Source organism: Barbus barbus (genome assembly GCF_936440315.1).
Source record: "Barbus barbus genome assembly, chromosome: 4".
NCBI classification, from domain to species: domain Eukaryota; kingdom Metazoa; phylum Chordata; class Actinopteri; order Cypriniformes; family Cyprinidae; genus Barbus; species Barbus barbus.
In genome coordinates this window covers 31,181,465-31,204,200 of record NC_136732.1, presented here as the reverse complement: position 1 = coordinate 31,204,200, position 22,736 = coordinate 31,181,465, and the positions used below count along the sequence as shown (strand labels likewise).

Sequence of the window (22,736 nt, the reverse complement as noted above, 5' to 3'; positions counted from 1 at the left end):
GGTTTAGTCACGCCTCTTTGGACCCTCATTCAGAGTGAGACTAGAGACTAGCAAACGCCAAGCAACTAGTTTCTATCGTTGCTGTATTTGGTTATTTACCGTCTCCAACAGTCTATGATTGTTTTCTTTGGCTCGTGCACATTTGCTAACGGTGAGTGATGCTGTGATTCTGTTTTGAAATAAACCCTGACTTGTATTTTTGACGAAAGTGAAAGAAAAGACACTTCTACGTGTTCGTGAATTATTCAAGAGATTAAATGAATTATAACGAGCCATGGTTGCTGTTTAAAATCTCTTAGACGTGTTTTTACCTCAGTGTAAACGATCAATATTGATTAATTTCTCCTTCGACTTTAATCTGTTGCATCTTTGCACGACCATCGGCGTCGTTCTACTTTTATTGTAGTACATTTCTTTTTGAATATGTGACTTTTAAGCTTTCAGATATGAGATATTGTAGAGAGTTTGAGCAAATGAGTGAAATAAAGTGGTTTAATTAATGCACAGGGAGACTAGTTGAGTTTATGAAGGGAGGGGTCGAAGTAACAATACAAGTAAACATGTGCCACAATTCTGGGAAATATACAGGAAAAATGCGTGTTTCGTGTAAAGAAGGTGTTTTGGTGGTAGTTGACATAATATTGCATTAGTCGTGTTGATACCAGATGATCGTGAAAAACAGATCCTCTCTAGAGATGTGCTCTGCTTCTCAGCTTTGCTTTACCAGAACAAATAACAATGTAACTGGGTGTTCTTTACTGCTTTTGATTTAACTACAAAAAAGTGTCTCAGTGTTGGGTTGATGACTTAATCTTCAAGAACATTGTACAGTAAATGAAGGTACAAGTTTTCCACCTTAGATACATCATGGTAAATAATGTTGAATTAACATCTTGATTAATGCATTACATTATTAGACTTTTATGAAGCTATATTTTTAAACATAAATATGCTTTTCCATTTAGAAGAATTATTATTTTTTTAACCCAAAAAGAAAATTATATGTTGTCCCTTTTCTGCAGAATGCAAAAGTAGACTGACTTGACTGATGTATTTGGTTGCTGTTTTCTGTGGACTTGGAATAAATGAAGACCAAATGTTTAAGTTTCAAAACGATGTAAATCAGCATAAGAGTGTCATACTGGGGGTTCATATGAATTGTTCGCTATATTACAAGTCTTCTGAATTCATGCAATATGCAGATTTTTTGTTATTTTGGATTTTGACAATCTCAGTCTGCAGTGGCATTCATTAATTGTGTGATAAAAAAAGATTTTCAGCAGGAAGAATTTATTTATTTATTTTCCACTGGAACACAAATATTGCTTAGGTTTGGAACGAATATGAGTAATGTTACCTTCAAGTCATGTCGGAAAGATTGTATTATCAGGTTGAATGCACATGAATGCCACCACAAAGTTGGCGAATGCGTAAACTTTTTAGATTTTCTGAGTTGGGGTGTGTCAGCTAGAAAACAGCAGATACAAAGGTTATTATTTGTATTATTTTTTATAAATTAACAACAAAACTAGCTACTAGATACAAAATACAATTATGATAGAATAGCCTATATAACGATTAAGGTTAAAGCCTAAATTGAACAAAAACATAAATCATAAACACACCTGATGCAGATTTTTTATGCATCATAGAAATAGATTTCCAAAATCTTGTTTAATCTTTTGTAAAAAAAGCATCGCAACTACATCTTCCCAACTCGTAAATGCAAATTCCCCAGGAGGGCATCATCATAAGGATCATTGATTGTCTTAGGAGATCTAATTTATGGTTATTTAGTGCGTTCTTGATTTGAGAAAGCAAAATGATACTGTAAACTACAAGGAAAAAGGCTGATTACATTGGAGGTTACATATACAGGCCGATGTTGACTATTTTTCCCAATACTGAAGTTTAAAGGAACCCAGTGAAACGGTGCCACTCAGATGTGATGTTTTTCTATTTTGAGGGGGCTGATCCTTTTTTGTTATTGTTTTGAAAGACAGGAAAAACAATTGCATCATAATGCATTTCTTGTCTTGAAAATGATTTTGTGTCTTCACCTGAAGAACACATTGTGTTAAGTACTTGTTTCTAGACCTCTGGCCAAGCTTTCAGTTACGTAACTGATAGTTCTCCAGTTGGAATATTGGATTTTGGAAAGTGACAGCTTACCCCGTTGGGATTTACAGACAACTAGAGGTCATCATAGTGTACTGAATCTGACTAGAAGAAATACTGAAGTGTGCTCTCTTCCCTTATTACACAATTATGAGGTTATCCAGACAGAGGTTTTATTAACAGGATTTTCCTTGTGTGTGTGTAGCGATTTTGTGTGACCTGGTATAAAAACATTGATTTAAGAGGATATCACTCATATATATCTGATATCTGATGCATGTTTTAATGTAGTTAAAGACATGAGGATGGGTATCTGATCATCTGTTTACATAGACTAGCACAATCTGTTGCTGTTCAAACTCAAGACTAAGCTCATAGTCAATATGGAAGAGGTGAATGAAATGGCAAATTATGTAAATTGTTTCTAGAGAAAGCACCTTGAGGTTTTGCTGTCAGAGAAAACCATTGAGATGTAAATTAGAGTTCAAAGCCTCTTGACAGAAAAGATTTGGCCTTTTCAACTCTACCAGTCATATACATCTCTTACAAAGATCATATTTTGCAAGCAACACCATGCGTGTGACCTATGCCTTTCATATCTTTTCATATTGTGCAATCCCAACCTCAGCCAACCAGAACCAAGTGGGTTGAACCTAGTATCAGGTGGAGTCCGCCTGTTCATGCTATTTCATGCAATTCGATTTCATTTTGTTTGTTATTCCATATCAGAGAACTTCATCATGAAAGCTTTTCTGATCCGAAGAGCCATGCAGTGTGTTGTCATTAAATATTATTTTAATATCTAAAAAAACCGAAGCAACACAAGCTATTTTTGTTTACGGACACAAACGAAGCACAAACAAAGGAGATTATTTTGGGTGAATTTGGAGCATGTGGGGGGCTTGTGATGTCCTCTTTTCCCCACCCCTAGTAATTATTATTATTATCATCATTATTATTGTCTGTCTTTTTTATTTCATTTTAAAAATTCATAAAAATGTAACTGAGCAACCACCGCTTCCTCTTCTCATTGAAGACATGCGATGCAGTTTTAAGCAGTCCCTCGCTGTCGGTGCTTGTAATGATTATTGTCTTGGACAGTTTTAAATGCCTTCACACTGCCGACACGTTTGCTGCATTAGTGCGTGCCTCTGTTTGATCGCATCACGTCATTTTTCTGTATAATTTATTCAGTCTTTTCGCTTATTTGCTTTTTTTTTGCTATTTTCAGCCGAACAATTTCGGTTGTTGAACATTCGGTGCATCCCTAGTATTATTTTAAGAGTATGAAGGAGTTTGATGCTGATATAGAAATAAAAATAAATAAATCGATGTTAGGATGAATGCACATAAAAAGTTTTTAATGTTGTATTTATAATAACTGTATTGTTGGAAACCCATCAGTCCTCGGAAGAGGAAACTACCCTACCAGTTTTGATGAACTGTGTCCTGGTTGTGTCCTTTGAGTGAACAAAATGTCCCTGCCTCCATGATTTCCCTCCTGCTAATGCTTGTCTCAAGGCCGTTTGGAAATTTGGATACGTTACCAAAATATTCCAGTCATAATCTGACATTTCAAATGGGATCTCCACCCTTCTGAATCCTGTTTTCCCTGTTTTCCATCATGTATTCTGCATTTCTAAATAATCAAAATAGGCATGTTAACTTGTATCAGCTTGTTGGTTTTTGTGGTTAGGTTTGAATATCTTCACAGATGTGTTTGTGCACAATGTTCAGCAGTGGCATTTTGTCAGGTGGTGTAGTTTATGTGGGGCAGTGAATTTGAATATAGTGTATGACTTTGCAGAAATATCATGGAACAAAAAAAAAAGTCTATAAATTATTAGTAAAATTTAAGTTATTCAATGAAAATCCCATCTTATTATTCATTTTTTAAATGATTTGAGAACTACTCTTTTAAATAAAATCATTGAGTAAAGTATCTGTTTATTCAGGGAAAATGATCCCTTCGATTCCTAGGCACCAGCGTTTACTTGATGATTTCATGAAGTATCACTTGTCTTTCTGTTCCTTGCATAATCAATGAAAAATGTTTGAGCTTGCTGTGTTCAAACAGGTCAAATTCATGTGTCTTTTGCATGTGGCTTTACGAAAACAGGAAATGACATGTTGCTGTAACTGCTGCTGCTGGCACTGAAGTATATTCTGCAACATTCCTGAACGGTAGAGGCTACATGTAAAGCTTAAGACTCAAGTTGTTTGTACTCTCTCATTCATGCTGTATTCAGACTTATTGAGGTTGTAACAGTAGGATCTGAGTCAACGCTGTCCTTGCACCCTGAAACTGTGGGCCGGATTCAATAGTGTGCCGTCACTGTGTGTAGAAACATCTATTGATAAAAATGTAGGCGTCAGGACCTGGCAGAGGTTTCAGTCATTTTGTCATTCATTGTTATTTTAGGCACATTATTTCATTTCCTGCAGGCTATGATGATGCATGCAAACTCATCCGTCAGTTTATATCCATTTAGCATGTTTTCCTCAGGGAAAACAACTGCAGGACTGGGCATGTTATTGGACGAATGCAGCTGAGGTTGGCGTGATAGTTTTTTACTGTGCTGGTGTGATAATGATTGTTGTTGATTCCATTAAGTGGTGCAGTTTTGTTAAGTGGATCTCTTAACTCGCGTTTTGTTGGAAATGTACATTCATTGGATCATTAAAAGGCAATAAAAGCAGCGCTGTTCACTTCCTGTGTACTTTACAACCTGAACCTCTTCAGGTGCTTTCAACCTTTTGAGTGCAAACAAATGGATAATTGTAGCCCACACAACAGTCCCACCTCCAGGCGCGTCAGACTGTCCCGCAGCTGTTCTGTAGCCTGGTAACTCACCATCCAGACGGAGAGCGTTTAGATTCCCTTTATCTCTCCATCACTGCCGTATTTATAATCGCCACCTTCACAGAAGCTTCGCCCACCAACATGGGCTACAAGTGGAGTGCAAGAGGGGGAGGTACACTTGTGATCTTCCTGCTGGGGTTGTTTGTCCCAACCATCAAGCCTGGAGGGAATATCGTCGTTCTGCGTACATGAAGACAGAGTTTGTTTGTGGCCTTTGCATGCTTCATTTATTTTGTATCATTTGTATGCTTCATGTAAAGAGTATGCTAAACATCTAGAACGTTACCCAGCTAACAGGAAATGTCCTCAAATCTTGGGCTAAGTAGTAAGTAACGTTAATAGAACGTTCATTCAAATATAACTGGTCTTTTAATGTTCTAAAAGTGTTAGCACAACAATGTTATTATTCATCATGGAACATTTTTTTTCTGGGTGTTTGTTTAAAATTTTACTACTTGTTTCAGAACGTTTCAGAGAACATTCAAAGTAACTTCCCAATAAAGGTTGAGATGAGAAAATGGAACAATCCCTTGATGTTCGTATTCACTGGGAAAAAAAACTTTCACTCAGAAATTACTAGTAAATTTCACAACTAATTACAAATAAGTGGCAAGTAATGCATTGAAATAAACGAGACATTTTGAAGTAGAAAAACTGAAAAATAGTATTTTCTTGTAAAACATACTCCAATATGTAACATGTTTGTACAGTTTATAACCAAAGACAAACGTTTTTAAACAAATGTAAAAAAACTGGACATTTTGAATATTTTCATAAAGCCTGGGAAAATCAGCAAAACCTTCTTAGAACATATTTTTGTTAGATGGTGGCATGAACACACGTAAATGTAATTTTGTGACCTTATTTTGTTAAACTAGTTGTTGTGGGCGGTACTCGAAAGTGTTTCATCATTGCTGCTTTGACATACATTTCCTGTTGGGTGATGTAAATGCAAATGTACATGTTCTGGCCCTGCTGCGTGTTTTATTCCGTGTGTGCAGCACGTCCTTATTGACCTCAAGACGTAAATTGGAATCACATTTTGTCTATAAAGACCTGTTCTGCTGTGCTACATTATATTGCATACTGGCATGTCATAGTTTAGGATCTCTGTTCACAATATGGCTTAGTGCTCCTGTTGTGGATGGCTAGTGCCAGAAAGAGTTATTTGTCTACGCAGGAAACTCTGGTTAGAGGTGGAGTTGATGGAAAATTCCAGTAAATTCCATAGCTGACCTATAGTGTGGTCTGTGCGCTCATCCTGAGGTCATGTCTTCCTCCCACTGTTGACCTTTGTCTAAAAGCTGTTGTTTGGTTTTAGACCTCTTTGAAATGATGGACAAATTGCCTACCAGCTAGTTTTTCTGTGTATTGCATAAACAAATCATGCAAGTATAGATTTAAAAGTTTGGTGTCAAACAGATTTTTTGTAAGACATTAATATTTATATTCGGAATCAAAAGTGATGGTGAAGAGACTTTCAACCAGCATAACAAAAAATGTTTTTGAACCAAATCATCTACCCTGCCTTTAATGATTCAAAAATAATACAAAAAAGCTTAAAATCAAGTTATACACAATACTGCTTATTTTAAATAATTTTAAAAAAGTAATACTAAATAATAATAAAAGCTAAAGATCATATGACACATTTCTTACATGCACAGTTTTTATTGCGGAGTAATAATCCCCTCAATATCTCCTTTAATGTGTTGGTTCCAAAAACATTCTAGAGATTGAAATGATTTGAATTGTAATAACATTCTTTGATTCTCCCTAGTATCTTTGTTTAAATTTCAGCAGGGTGCAAGGGGAAATATCACACCCTGGCTAGGGGGCCCTCAAATATTGTCTTTGGTAACAGGAAACTCCATGTGGATTGGCAAAGGTTGACCACTGCTGATGAGTCTGCTTTATATGAACAGAATTCCTTACAACATTACTGTGGTAATATCATGGCACAGTGACAGTAATACCCTGGGGCCTCATGTATAATACAACTTTACGTAGATGTCATCCTAAAAGTGTACGTAGGCACAAAAACTCTTTATAAATCCCAGTCAGGAGAAGATTGTGCGTACGTGCATCTCCACCCCAACTCCCCCCGAAAATCACCATATATGGAGCTTACAACGACTAGTTTTACTATGCATAACCTCATCTGCATATCATTTCCATGCATATTCCCATCCATCCCACCTTGCTTAAAGGTACAAGACATTAAGGAAATATGAGATGCTAAATGCCATTTGTGCCACATAAATGTTTATTGGCAAAATCATCCAGTATGTTTTAGAATAAATGTATCAAAATATCCATAAAAACAAAACTGTTTAGTTCTCAGATAAATAACCTAATTTATAATATAGTTGACCTCATTCTTTTCCACTGACCAAATAGTATTTCAATTTTTTAAACAATTCAAATCAAATGAAATTTATGCAGTTTTTCTGAAAAGGTGAACATGTTTTAACTATTTTTAGTGGAAACAGATAAGCCTATATTGTAGTGTAAATTCAATTGTCTGACTCACGCGTCACTGACAAAGTATTTTAAAAAAGAAACGTGTAAATCTTACCGCTTCAAGTTGAATCCTTCAAATACAGTGGTATTTTTCATAATGTTGTGGAGATGCCTTCACACGCCATCAACACCTCCGTGCAGCTGCGGTAGTACAGTAACTATTATCATTGGTCCTATTCAATGCCGTTCCACCGAATCCAGAAGTGTCTGCTATAATATCTAAGTAAGTGTGCATCACTGATCATTGTTCTTGCTTAAAAAAAAAAATCTTATAACATGAGATCTGCAGTTTAGTTTAAATATGAATTATTATAACACTACTCGCTTTCATTAAAACATATCATGCCACAGGAAAAGTGATCAAGCGTATCCACTACAAATATGTCTAAAATCATATAATTTTGTTTTAACTTCTGCGTAATGACTTTATGTAATTTCAGTGCTTATCTCCATTTACGAGAGTGGAATATTTAATGTAAATGTGTATATCGAAATGAAAACAGAGTTTAAAATCCTTGTTTACTTCATTATGTTTCTCACTCCAGGAAAAAGAATGCATACGCACAGTCAAGAGCATCCGGACAGTACGCGCACATTTATGCCAAATTAATTTTTTATAAATCCGGATACGTGCGTGGAAAACGGCATTTATACATGAGGCCTGGTGTTGTAATATGTACTGTCAAAATATGTTGATTGCCATATTCATATATTGTGGTATGTACATTGTTCAAAATACCAAAACCATGGTACTTTTTGTATATGATGGAAGTTTCTTCCTCCTGATGGGATGAACCGCCTGTGTCCTCTTCTGCTGATGCGCATGTAGAACGAATGAGAGCAGAAGTGAATGTTCACCCATGCATCAGTACCTCAGCACACAATCAGCTCTGTATAATTGGCCCTGGCTTTCAAACACTCATTGGCCTCGCTTTCTGTTTATGGGGCATGCTGAGCCTGACAGCAGAAAGCTATAATTGCAGTGATGTAATCCATCTGAAGGTACAAAGGGGCCGTTTCTCATCTCGCGTCTCTCGAGGGAGCCGTTGGTACTGTGTTGTCATAGCAGAGCCGCCCTGGAGTGTCCGGAAAGCCGCTTTGCCACTTCTTGGGTGCGATTTGAAATAATCTAATTATTATTTAATATGCTTTATTGCACATAAGGAACATTTTTCGTGGTCACCCCGCTCTTGTTATGATTTGTGTGGGCTGTAATGGCCCAGAGGGGAGAGCAATGTGGGGGAGGGCGTGCGATTATGCATTCGGTGCCATTTCCTGCTGTGATTACTAGGGATTCTTGACCCTTCATGGCCCATTCATGTTAACATGCAGCGCCCCAGTGCATCAGTTAACAGATTCCACAACCAAGTCCTGCTTGACAAGGAGGATCGAACCTCTAGTGGCCTGACCAAATGCTCTGCCGGCAGAGCAAGTTTGTAATATCTTCCCAGACAGGGTGGATCGGTCAGAGGGGGCTAACAAAAGCTAAACGTGGCCTGCAGCATCAACAGTGAACGATCGCATTACTGTCTGTCGCAAATGGGAGCTGCAGCCTGCGGGCCAGCCACTGGAGGCTTGTGTTTCAGGGCTGGTGGTTATCAGGGATGCTGAAAGACAAAGTCAAGGGGCACAGTTGACATTCGGTTTGATAAAAATTGTGTAGGAATAACATGAATAATTAACAACATCTATATAGTAGTTGTATTTAAAAGGAATATATAAGTGAGAGATACAAAGAGAGCTTGGACACGGAATGTTATAGTTGTATATTTAGATGCAGGAGAAGAAATAACATGCTTTATGTCTCATGTTTCAGTAATAATAAAATAATAATAAGAAGAAAAATGCAATTCCTCAGACAGCTGGCTGTGACATTGACACAGATCTCAGGTAACTCAGTATCTCTAGTGTCTAGTGTCTCTAGTATCAGGCATCTTTTTTTGAGTGCTTCTATACACACACACACACACACACACACACACACATACACACACATATATATATATATATATATATATATATATATATATATATATATATATATATATTAGGGCAGGTAAAAATTTTTTATCTAATTAATTACACGATGCAAATCAATGCAAATTAATCGCACATTGCTCACGAGACATTACTCCCAAAAGATAATTTAAAGTAATTTAAAGCATCAAACAGACATTACAAAAAATAGCTTCAGCAAGAAATATTTTGTTTGATAATATTTATTACATATATTTTTGGACCATGAGGGTGAGTAAATGATGACACAATTGTCATTTTTGGGTGGGTGAACTATACCTTTAATAATACATTTTATTATTATTAAATGATCCTCTAAATAATAAACTAAAACTGCCAGTAGGTGGTGGTAAATGTCTTATTGGTTAAGTCATTGAGTCATTTATTCATTCGATTTGTTCAAATGGCTGATTCATTCAGGAGTGAAGTAAATGGTTCTTTATGAATGGTCCATTGAATAATTAGGCTTGTTCGACTTGAAGCGGATCATCACCATCAGATCGATCGGTGTGTGACATCAAAGTACCGCAAGAGCTATTGAGAGCAGACGCTCCTGATGCTTTTGAATCGCTCTCGCGGTACTTTGATGTCTTACGCTGATCGATCTGATGATGATGATGATGATCCGCTTCAAATCCAACGTCCCTATGTGGCCAGTGGTTCATCGCACCAAATGATTCACCCAATTCGTTCAAAACGCTGTGTGTTGCTCGGAGACGAACAGTCCTGCTTTGTCTTTATATTTCCGTAGGCAAAATTGAGGAAAACAGACAACATTGCGTCTAAAATAACACAATACTAACTTCTTACTGAACTGTTGTATAAGATCAGCATCACATTTGCACTCATGTGATATTGCACTTAGCCTGTTGCTTGTGTGATATTGCTGAACTAAATATGAACTGTAAATATGAGACACAAACTCTTCCATTTTAGGGACATTCTAACTACAATCTCTAGGCTCCATCACGCAGTGAGTTTTGTTGCACTGCGTCATAGGCTATTTGTCATCAATCAACTGTATGAAATGTCAGATGACCCACGTATGTCTGGGGCGGGGCAAGTGCGTTAAATGCGTTAATAAATTATAACACGTTATTTTTCACCGTAATTAATTAATATAATTAACGTGTTCTGCCTCTTGAGGTGTACACTTAGAGTTTGTCTAACATGACCTCTGACCCCAAAGGGATCCAAGATGGCAGACTAAGTCGTTTGAGTGCGTGTGTTGTGAGTTATCTGTGAGCTATCTGAGTAGTTTCATCAGTTTCATCAGTGTGAACGTCTCGTTCTCTAGTTGGACAAAAGTGTCACATTAATACTAACAAAGTGCGATCGTAAATCCTTCAATTTATGATCAAAGCACAACAGTTAGTATCACCGTGCCGTCAACTGAACCTTATATCAAGCGTGGCTTGTATTTCTGACGGCTTTCGCGGGTCTGGAGGATTTGGATGATTCTATCTGGTTGGACTGTGGAAGCTGTCTTGGAGATCGATGCTGTCTGTAGAAGCTGTCTGTGTGATCATTATGGATATGAATCCTTCAAGATGAAGGGAAGTGCTTTTTTCTGCCTCTGATGTGGTTTTATTTTATTCTTATTGTTTTAGACCTTGCTGATCTTGTTTTTATCTTATTTTCCATAGCATCGCGTAACCTCACTGTGCCCATTTTTCCTGTTTACATCTGACGTCAAGTACCGCTTTTCATCCATCTCAGGAGAGCGAATAACTGGAGTGGATTATCCATAAAGTGGATTTGGATTCCACTGCTGTACTTGCCTACCGGTACTTTACTATGAAGGGCTTTATTGATGCTTTTGGAGAAAAGATGAAGGGCCTGACTCGAATGCTGTCTTTTTTTATTTTATTGTGCCTATCTAGCCATTATAATACTGAAGGTGGTTGTCTCGGGTATGATAAACCATATTTAGTGACTCCACTTATGTTCACAGCACACAGAGGAACGTCTGCATCTGGTATTGCATTAGAGGTGCCGTGTGCTAGACTGTCTTCTATACTCCAGTCCTGTTTTTGCACCGAAGATCTGGTCTGTCTGTCCAGCGTTATGGCTCTTCAGGATAATTTTACAATCTCTACAAGTGCATACTGGAATTTTAAAATAGTAGAGATAAATTCTAAATACTATAATATTAAATCATTTAGGCAGAGGTGCTTGATTGTTTTATTACTTCTGATTTCGGGAAACATTCAACCTAATCCAGGCCCAGTTTCTGAATCTGCATCAAGCTTAGAAACACCTGCAGATTTTAAATCAAGGTGCGGACTTGGTTTTATTCATTTGAATGTTCGGAGCTTAGTCTCTAAAATGGATATGGTTCGTATTTGGGCAAAATCCACTGATGCGGATGTAATTGTTCTAACTGAAACTTGGCTAAGTAAATCTGTTCTAGACAAGGATATTTGTATTAACGGTTATAATGTATATAGGTCTGACCGACCAAAAAGGGGTGGGGGCGTAGCAATATTTATAAAAAAAAGCTTTCATGTTAAAGTATTGCTTCTTAAATCAGTGAGTAAACAATTTGAATTTTTAGCTCTCGATTTTGAGGTCTCTAAATCTCTCAGCTTAACAGTTGTTGGTTGCTATAGGACACCGTCTGCTGATAGTAGTGCACTCCCTTCTTTATTCCAGCTATTCTCAGCTCTTGATGCTAAAGAATTGGTAGTATTAGGTGATTTAAATTGGAATTGGTTACATTCAGTAACTGATGAATTTAAAACCTATTGCGATGCATTGAATCTTTTTCAGATTGTCGACAAGCCCACTAGACCGAACCTAAAATGTCCAGAAAAATCATCATTAATAGATATAATCTTAACAAACACTCCTCATAAGTATTCAACTGCATCCATATTTGCGAATGACATCAGTGATCACTGTGTCATCGCAACAGTTAGAAACACAAAAATTCCTAAAACTAAACCAAACATCATAATAAAGCGTGACATGAAACATTTTTCAGAACAAGGGTTTCTACACGATTTGATTGATTTGGAGTGGGAACAAATAAATTTAATTCCTGACCTTGAAATAGCCTGGGAACTTTTTTATGCAAAGTTTTCTGCTTTAGTCAACAAACATGCTCCTCGAAAAAGGTACAGGGTGAAGGGTCGGAATAATGCTTGGTTCTCTCATTATTTATCAAATATGCTTCATGAGCGCAACCTGGCATGGGCAAAAGCAAGGAAAACCGATTCAAACTCAGACTGGCTTGATTTTAGGCGATTGCGCAATGCATGTACGGTTGCAGTCAGAAAAGCTAAAGCTGAACATTTTCTTTTAGAAACATCTCACAACCTAAACAATCCATCAAAATTTTGGAAAAGTGTTAAATCATTAACTGAAAATAATAAAGGTATAGAACTTCCATCATGTATTATTAAGGGCTCTGATACAATCATTGATAAAGTAAATATGCTTAATTGTTTTAATGAACACTTTATTGCTTCTGGTTTTTTGTTTGATTCAGTTAATGGTGCTCATGTGAACCCTTCGACTGTTCAGTCAGAGAGCTTAGTGTCTAGTCAATCTTTCAACTTTTCACCAATTGCAATCTTAGAGGTGTGCAAAGCCCTTAAATCTTTAGATGTTTCGAATTCGGCAGGTCCGGATAATTTAGAACCTTACTTTTTAAAGCTAGCAGCTGATTTTATTGCCCCACCTCTGACTTATATTTTTAACCTTTCACTTGACTTAAATGAAATTCCACTTATATGGAAATCAGCTTTTGTTTATCCTCTGTTTAAAGGCGGAGATCCTACACACCTAAATAATTACCGGCCCATATCCAAGTTGTCAGTCTTGGCCAAAGTCCTTGAAACATTGGTCAACAATCAATTAAAAGAATTTCTATCTGTTAATAATACCCTGTCTGATTTTCAATCCGGTTTTAGAAAACAACATAGTACAACTACGGCAGCCCTAAAGGTAATAAATGATTTTATTGAATCTGTTGATAACAAGAAACATTGTGCAGCCTTATTCATCGATCTATCAAAAGCATTTGATACTGTTGATCACACTTTACTGATACAACGACTTGTCAGCATTGGATTATCTAAGCATACGATCGGTTGGTTTAATAATTATCTTTCAAACAGAACTCAATGTGTACAGGCAGAAGGTTTTATCTCTGGTTCACTCAATGTCACCAAAGGTGTGCCACAGGGGTCAGTCCTGGGACCACTCCTATTTACTCTATATATAAATAATATTGATCATAATGTTCATAATGTAAAGTTTCATTATTACGCTGATGATACAGTCATATATAGTTCAGCATCCACATCCAATCGGGCTCTCTCTCAGTTACAGCTTGCATTTGATATTGTTCAGCGTAACTTATTTGAATTAAAGTTAGTTTTAAATGTTGATAAAACCAAATTCATGTTGTTTTCTAAATCCAAATCAATCCCTCATAATAATCTTCTGCCTATTACTGCATCCCAAGGTTCAGAAATTGAATTTGTGTCTCAGTATAGGTATCTGGGGATTTTAATTGATGACGCTCTCTCCTTTGGCCCTCATGTCCAGCAACTGGTGAAAAGATTGAAAGTAAAATTGGGTTTTTACTTTAGAATTAAATCCTGTCTTTCCTTTGAGGCAAAAAAGAGGCTTGTTGCAGCGACCTTTCTGTCTGTATTGGACTACGGTGATGTTATATATATGCATGCATCTTCACAGTGTTTATATGCTTTAGACACTGTTTATCATGCTGCACTGAGGTTCATAACAAATCTTAAAACCCTCACTCATCATTGTGTACTGTATGCTCGGGTTGGCTGGTCTGCTTTGTCCATTCGAAGACAAAAACACTGGCATGTTTTTATTTACAAATCTATTCTCGGTTTACTTCCTTCATATCTTTGTACTTACATTTGTAAAAAGTATGCTTGTAGCTACAGCCTCCGGTCACAGGAATTATTTTTACTGTCTGTTCCAGTGGCACGTACAGAATTTGGGAAAAAGGCATTTAAATTTGCTGCTCCCTCTGCTTGGAATTGTTTACAAAGTACATTGAAACTGAAGAAACTGGTTTCGTTGGACACTTTTAAAGTACTTTTAAATGATTTAGAGAAGGAAACATCGGGTTGTAGATGTTTTAGCTAGCTATGTAGTGATTTGAAATTTGATTGGATTTGCTTGTGTGTGTATATGTGTATGTATTGTTGGATGTTTGTTAAATTCAAACGTGCTGTGTCTGTCAGTCTTGGCCAGGACGCTCTTGTAAAAGAGATTCTTAATCTCAATGTGCTTTTTTTTCCTGGTAAAATAAAGGATATAAAATAAAATAAAAATAAAATAAATTGCCAGCCCTAATACACACACACACACACACACATAAAAATGTATTTAATTAATGTGTGTGTGTGTATATGTGTGTGTATATATATATATATATATATATATATATTTTTTTTTTATTCTAGTATAATTGGGGCTGCCACAATATCAGATTTTCTCTATAACAATTCAATAATTATAATATTGTGTAAAACTTTTGTTATCACAGTGAATCACACTATATGTGTGTAATATGTGTAGGAAGCCAGAGTTTGTGACCATAACCATATAAAATTGTATATAAAAAAAAAACTATTGACACGTCCTGTAGATTTTTTTTATTTTATTTTTATTTATTTTTTTTTTTTTTTTACAGAATCTAAAAAAATCCCCACACTGGTGAGCACCATTATTTTTTTTTTATGTGGGTAGTGTCTTGTTTTTGTCTGTCATCTCCTCTTGACATGATTTTGTGCAGCAGTAGAAGCTACCCACTGCATAGTCATCTTTTTTGTTTTCTCTGTTATGATTGGTGGAAATCAGTGTTAAGATGTAGGACTGACATCTATTATGCTGGAGCATCAACCAGATTGTTATTGCCAGTGGATTATTTACAAAACTGCTGTATGTGTCGTATTAACATATCAATATTTCAGTTACATATTACAGTTATCATCATTACCGCTGGTTTATTGACACATCGCTGGTCTACTATCCATTTTACAGTGACGTTTGTCACTCTGCAAGGTTTCTGTTTTCGGTTTATGTACACAACCAGACAAATGTCATACTTTGTATTTAAAGGAAATCCTGCTGGAGAAATTATTTCAGTCCTAAAAACTCAAGTTCCTCACCGTTTCTGTCTTCCCAGTATCCTTTGAGTATCCCACCGTCAGCATGTCCTCAGACGCATCATCTCCTGTGAAGTCCACCACCCCTCCTCTGTCCCCGTTGTCGCCTGTCTCTCCAGTTTCCCCCAGCTCTCTGCGTCTGCCCGCCTGCCGCCAAAGAAACCGATCACCCTCCCCCATGAGGTGCTACCTGATTCCCAGCCCCCTGCCCACCCGCCGCAACCGCACATGCTCAGCGTGAGTACAGCCACGACCACCCACTGTTGTCCCCGTCCATGTCATATCTTCATGTGTTTGTGTATATATGGTCAAAACAGTCATTTTGTAAAAATTTTATTACAGTGTAAAATAACTTTCAGGTTTTAGTTTTTTTCAGTCGCTTTGCATTTCTCGAATCAGAAATGAACTTCTCAAAACTACTTGTTCAACATCCACATCATCTAGTCACTTGTGCACATCATAAAAGCACCCTGCTGAAAAAAACAGCTTAAACCAGCCTAAGCTGGTTGGCTGGTTTTAGCTGGTTTAAGCTGGAAATAGCTGGTTTTAGCTGGTCTCCCAGCCTGGTCAGGCTGGTTTTAGCTGGTTGGTCAGCTGGTCTCCCAGCCTGTCTAGGCTGGTCAAGCTGGTCTCCCATCCTGGCCAGGCTGGTTTTAGCTGTTTTTTTTCAGCAGGGCAGTTTCTCATTCTTTTGAACAAGTTGCAATTGCTTTGGTACATTCATGTAACTGATTATGTACTTTTGTCAGCAATCATTACTCCAGTTTTCAGTGTCACATGATCCTTCAGAAATCTTTCTAATATGCTGATTTGCTGCTGAAGATTTTTATTTATTCATTTTTATCAATAAAAACAGGTGTGCTGCTTAATTTTGTGAAAAACATGGTACCCTACTATTTAAAAGTTTGGGTCCAGTAAGAGAAGGAAAAAACATTGAAAACAATACTTGCCTCGTTTCCACTGAGTGGTACGGTACAGTACGATTCGGTACGGGTAACCCTGATCAGGCTTGTGTTTCCACTGCCAACAGTACCTTTTACTTAGGCATGGTGTATGCCGGAAAGTAGCGATTGACAATAAAACGCGACAATAAGCACAACTCTGCCTCTTTATGTCAGTTTTAATGAACAATAATAGCCATTATAAAAGTATAAGTACAAAGTATAAGAGGCTTATATAAGAGGAAATAAAGACAAAAGCAAACAATTCACATTCAAACGTTTGCTACAGTCAGCGCTGTAATACCTTAAAGTTCAAAATAAATAAAAAGTTAAACTTTGTGCTCAGTCAAAACGATATGACCAAGAACAAATAATAGATTTTTGAGACCACGAATGCCTGTTAAATATACACAAAACAAATTGATTCTCGTTTAATCATCACAGAGACATCAGAGCCAGAGGCAAATGTCGGAAGCACTAGCTGAGCGTAAAGCTGCTCGAGGCGGATACATGAGCACGGAGCACCCGCTGATCGCCTGGAGCTTCGAAATCGACATAGCAAATAGGCGCTATATCTTTATAAATAAACAGATTTCAGTTTTAAACAACTACATTCTCACCTGAAAAACTCTTAAAACTACATTTAATGACACAATAACAGTAATGTTTTGAAAATTACGCGGGATTTTGGGCAATGACGTTTCACAAGTCCACAAGAACAGACAAAAACACATTGAGAAACAGCTATTATCTGTGTGAAAATATAAGAGTATAAAATACACTGTTATATTTTTTTGTGTGTGTTTGCGCACTCTGATGTAATAAGCAGAACACAGCAGAGCGGTGCGAGTGAAGGAGAAGCTTTATCCCCTTGTATCACGCAAAAGTGACGATTCTAGTAAACCAATCAACTTCTGCTGTGAGTTTAGCTCCACCCTTTTGGTACCCTTTGCTGTGCTAGGTACCCCAATGAAAGGGTACCAAAAAAGTGGTACGGTATGGTTCGCTATTTGGTACCATTCACAACTTCTGACAATGGAAACGGACATAATTGCGTACCGTACCTTACTGTACCGCTCAGTGGAAACGAGCCATTTGGATGCATTAAATTGAACAAGAGAAATCATTAAATTGAACTTTTGTAATGTTACAAAAAATTTCTGTTTCAAATAAATGCTGCTCTGGAATTTCTATTAATCAGAGAATCCTGAAAACAATGTATTATTTCCACAAATATTGAGCAAAAAGTTTCAACATTGATAAGAAGAACCATTATTAATCATTGCGAACAAATAGCAATTGATATTTAAGCGCCAAGTCATCATACGAGAATGATTTCTAGAGGATCATGTGACACTGAAGACTGGAGTAACTTTGCATCACAGGAATAAATTACATATTAAATTAAAGTTATTTTAAATTGTAATAATATTTCAGTATTTTTAATCAAATAAATGTAGCCTTGGTGAACATAAAATAATGTTTAAAACATATGTCAGATTGAGACCTAGGCACATTTCTTTGAAATTCATCCATATGTAGAATGTTGAATCATGCGTTTTCCTCTCTACCACTGCAGTGCAGCGCGTGCAGCCGAGGGGCCGGCCTTCACTGGGGTCTGCAAGTGCTTTTCGCGTTCCAAAGGACATGGTTTCATCACGCCATCAGACGGAGGCAATGACATCTTTGTGCACATATCTGAGTGAGTTCACCGGAGAAACATCTTGAACCTTCAACAAGATTTCATGCTCGTACATCCAAGCCAACACACATTCCACAACAAACCCAGTTAACTCGGAATCACACGTATCAACAACACCTTGATTATCAGTGGAGCATATGCAAACACAAATCATTATTAATATGCATTCCTAATCAGAGATCATAAATATAGTGCTCCCAGTCTCTTTGTAGATGGATTTGAGCTGATCGTGAAGGAGAGGCTTCTGGGAATAGAAACTTGTGGAGTGTGTGTGTGAAAGGCTTTGGGGTCAAGGCTCTGTTAAACACTTGTATATGAGAGATAAGAGCAGTCACTGGCTTCTCTCAGATCAAGTGTGTTTGACCAGTGGAAAAATGGATAGACTTGCCAGCTGCCCTCTTGTCAAACATTCAGCACATTAAATCATTTTTTTTACAGAATGTTGGAAACCTGCAGATGAGCATTTGCACTCTTTTGGATATTTGCTTAATTCTAGATTTAACTACATAAAATGAAATTCTGTAAGGTAACTTTTGAGAAAACATAACATGTTTGCAGCATGTATTTCATTATGTATTTCCAAATGTATAATTAACAGAATATTCAGCAGGAAAAATTCTATAATTAGTTAATATTAATACAATTTTATAATTATTATAATTTTTTTGTTTGTTTCACCCTCGTGGCCTTGGTTACAACATCAAGAAAATAATTTCAGAGATTGAGAAAAGTCAAATAAAAATGGCTTAAAAATGGGATCCATTTTTTATTTTTTTTTGCCACCAAAATGTCTTTGTGCGGACTTGCATCTGAAATGTCATTTTAGAGTTTTTGCTCCAGAATGTTCCTTGTCAGATGTTACATTCAGGAGATGTTTTCATGGCATTTTTGATTTGGAAATGTCAATCTGCTCCTTCAAAAATATCTGTATACAATAATTAGCAGTATGACTAAATCCATCTAATGTTTTGCTTATGATCTCCATTCTTCCCACAGCATCGACGGTGAATATGTGCCTATGGAAGGAGATGAAGTTAGCTACAAGATCTGCTCTATTCCACCCAAACATGAGAAAATCCAGGCCGTGGAGGTGACCATCACTCATTTAGCACCAGGCACGAAGCATGAGACCTGGTCTGGAGCGGTGGTTGAATCCTGAGATCCTCTCTTAACTCTGTGATAGTGATGTTAAAATGGGTTTCTGTTCCTTTTCTGGGGGTTGGGGGGGGTGGGAACGGGGCTGAATGAATGATTGAATGCCTTTAAGTGCTGTGTAACATGACACCACAATTCCAAGAAAAATATAAAAATACTGCATCTGTTTTTCCCCCTTTCTTTTTTTGGGCTCAGGAGGGGAGTTTGTTTAAAATACTCTATTATTGGGTTTGTGGTTAATGTGGAATGAACAGCAGTCAGTTATACTTGCATCAACCATCTGTGAATCGCTGATTGATTTGAATACTTTTAAGAACTGACTGCACAATCTTAAGCCTTAACGCATATCTGAATTGCTAAAATATGTAGATTTCCATATATTTTTTTTTTTTATTCACTGAAAAGAAAGTTGTCTGTGTATGTCTACATTGGGAAAATATATAATTTTAATCATTTCTCATGTGCATGTGTGTTTCTTGGTCATTTTGGTTCAAGGACAGTCAAGAACAATAAAAGATTAATCAAAATGTCAGATTTATTTTTAACATTTATTTTATAGCTTCCTCAGACAACATTAAGATTTTATGTAGAAATTACATCAATTTCTTTCTATTTATACTACACAATTGTAAACATCTGCATTTTTTTATATATATATATATACAGTTGAAGTCAAAACTTTACACACACCTTTCAGAATCTGCAAAATGTTAATTATTTTACCAAAATAAGAGAGATCATACAAAATGCATGTTTTTATTTAGTACTGACCTGAATAAGATATTTCACATAAAAGATGTTTACATATAGTCCACAAGAGAAAATAATAGTTGAATTTACATGTTTTGGAAAACGTATCTTCTGTAGCTTCTGAAGGGCAGTACTAAATTAAAAAATCTATTTAGGCAAAACAACGCATTAATGCATGGCTTTTCCTTCTGGAGCATCAGTGAGCCTTTGAACCTTCTGTAATAATTGCATATGAGTCATTTGTCCTCAGCGTGAAAAGATGGATCTCAAAATCATAGTCATTGTTGGAAAGGGTTCAAATAAACAAAAATGCTGTAAACCAAAGAATTTGTGGGACCTGAAGGATTTTTCTGAAGAACAGCAGGCAGTTTAACTGTTCAGGACAAACAAGACTCATGAACAATCGTTCAGGTAACAACACAGCATTAAGAATCAAGTGTATGTAAACTTTTGAACGGGGTCATTTTTATAAATTCAACTATTATTTTCTCTTGTAATGACTATATGTAAACATCTTTTATGTGAAATATCTTATTCAGGTCAGTACTAAATAAACAATAACATGCATTTTGTATGATCCTTATTTTGGTCAAATAATTAACATTTAGCAGATTCTGAAAGGTGTGTAAAGTTTTGACTTCAGCTGTATAATTGTTATTGTCTATCAATAATACACATTTCTCAATTAAATACTGACTTTGCGGAGTACAGACAGCTCGGGTTGCCGCTATGCACGCTGCCTGTTCACAACATTAAAAGGAACATTTAAAGGCACCCAAAACAACATGAATTACATTTCTACATTACACTAACATATGGGGCACAATATCACGAAAGAGTAACATTCTGTATTAGAGAGGGTTTGATTTCATACATATTAATATTTGATGCTTTAATGTCAGTTAAATAAGGAACTTGATTCCGATGCGGCTGGAAACATTTTAGTGTTCACAAACAAAACTTACACAATGAGCATTGCATAACCTCACTACTGTAAGTACATACTGGGGTTTAAGTGTTTTTAAAAAGGAAAAAACGGTTTGTTTAATCAAGCTGCAGGGACGTTTACTCTGTCGGCTCGGAGCAACTGGAAGAGGAGAATCACCCCAAAGATCATAAATGTTTACAGGCTATGATGACCATAAAGTGAAGATGACCTTGTAGTTGTTATCCAGCAAAATAATATACCTTTTCTTGCACGGCCTGTAATGAGAAACACGAGGGGATCATGTTCACCTGAGCAGAGGAGCGGCCTCAAGCTTGTGCTTTTCAAACAGGCTTCCTGACAGATTTCTATTGTTAGGTGGATGTCTGGCTTTCAAAAATACAGATTTATGGCCTTTCATTCACCCTTTTAATTCTGTAGGATTGTAGAAAATATCAGCCCTCACATTCCCACACCAGGTTGTGCTTTAAATGTTTGTGCTGGAAACATTGCGCTCATATATCTCACTGTGATTCAAATGAAAGGCCTCGTGTCTCACACAATGGTTCTTTGTGACTGAGCAATGACACAAAGCAGCCACCTCAATAAAGGAACTTGTTGATTGCTTGAAGGTTTTCATCGCAACAGACGTCTTATTAAAAAGGGAATAGAGGCTCTACAGTTCTCTGCACTTTCACTTATTCCAGCTTTCCATTGGCTTTCTCTTGTGCCTCAGAATGCAATGAGGCCAACACTGTTTCCACGATTTGTCTTTCACACATGCTTTTAATTCAGAGAGGACTGTTGTATTCAGGTACTCTGGAAATTCAATCTTCCGTCATGCAAAATTTCACACTATAGATATTTCAAAATGCAGCCATTTCTCTATAGATACTAAAATAGTTAGATTTTATCTCCATAAATGATATAATCAATCAGACAATAGCTGCTATTCTGTAGTTTTGGCACCATACACAATTAGATCACTAATCTTTTAATGTTACCTTCCAAATGCCAAGTACTTTTTTTTTATTTGACATATAAAGGGATATAAAAAAATATTGCGATTTGAAATCCTGTCTCTGTGTCACTATATTGCTTTATTCAACTGACTTGCTGCCTGTAGGACATTAGAGTTCACAAACTAAGTTACGATGACATCAGGAGAGGTTGATTTACGTATTAAATTTGAGTGGGATCGTTCCTGCAAACTCCTTCAGATCTTCAATATGTCAACCCTCAGTAAAAGATGAGAAATATGGTGATGGGGCTGAAATCTGTCAGCTAAATAAAACAAGATAGAAAACAGATTTCTATCATTCTTAATTAGTAATGACAGGAAGAGAGCGAATGAAGAGAGAGAGAGAGAGTGACCAATTAACTGTGACAGGTTGGTATAAACCCTTGAGTGGGCTTGGACCCCTATATGCTCCGTAATCAAAGCCAACCTGGCAGCCAGAACTCTATTTATGCTCAGCCAGGACGTCGTTCAGGATGTTCAGGAGCTGATGGACATGGAACTCCTTGAAGACCAAAGCAGGACGGAAACGGATGGTCTTTTCTCCACAAGAACCCATAAACAGGC

General features: G+C 36.8%; 2 protein-coding genes across 4 annotated transcripts in view; one reads left to right on the top strand and one right to left on the bottom strand.

The window, feature by feature from the left end:
- Nucleotides 1-27: 27 nt before the first annotated feature.
- Nucleotides 28-20,009, top strand: LOC306860409 (calcium-regulated heat-stable protein 1-like). 3 transcript variants are annotated; one of them, XM_079402093.1, is made up of 4 exons: nucleotides 28-151; nucleotides 15,699-15,915; nucleotides 18,199-18,321; nucleotides 19,318-20,009. In XM_079402093.1, exons 1-4 carry the CDS (start codon nucleotides 115-117, stop codon nucleotides 19,478-19,480), a joined length of 540 nt encoding a protein of 179 aa, XP_079258219.1. In that variant the 5' UTR covers nucleotides 28-114; the 3' UTR covers nucleotides 19,481-20,009. The 3 variants fall into 3 exon arrangements, with proteins under 3 accessions (XP_079258219.1, XP_079258221.1, XP_079258220.1); XM_079402095.1 differs by lacking the exon at nucleotides 28-151 and adding an exon at nucleotides 4,599-4,672; XM_079402094.1 differs by lacking the exon at nucleotides 28-151 and adding an exon at nucleotides 4,940-5,303.
- The window catches only part of LOC306860404 (4-aminobutyrate aminotransferase, mitochondrial-like), a 31,033-nt gene continuing 28,290 nt past the window's right edge, over nucleotides 19,994-22,736 (bottom strand). Inside the window, exon 16 of the mRNA XM_079402080.1 lies at nucleotides 19,994-22,736. Coding sequence (XP_079258206.1) covers nucleotides 22,615-22,736 — 122 coding nt within the window. The 3' untranslated portion in view covers nucleotides 19,994-22,614.

What these genes read in the sequence shown, in the direction of transcription:
- LOC306860409 (XM_079402093.1), top strand. Translation starts at nt 115, where the DNA reads ATGATTGTTTTCTTTGGCTCGTGCACATTTGCTAACG. An exon ending in CGCAACCGCACATGCTCAGC is followed by an intron (nt 15,916 to 18,198) that starts GTGAGTACAGCC and finishes CTACCACTGCAG; the next exon opens with TGCAGCGCGTGCAGCCGAGG. An exon ending in ATCTTTGTGCACATATCTGA is followed by an intron (nt 18,322 to 19,317) that starts GTGAGTTCACCG and finishes TTCTTCCCACAG; the next exon opens with CATCGACGGTGAATATGTGC.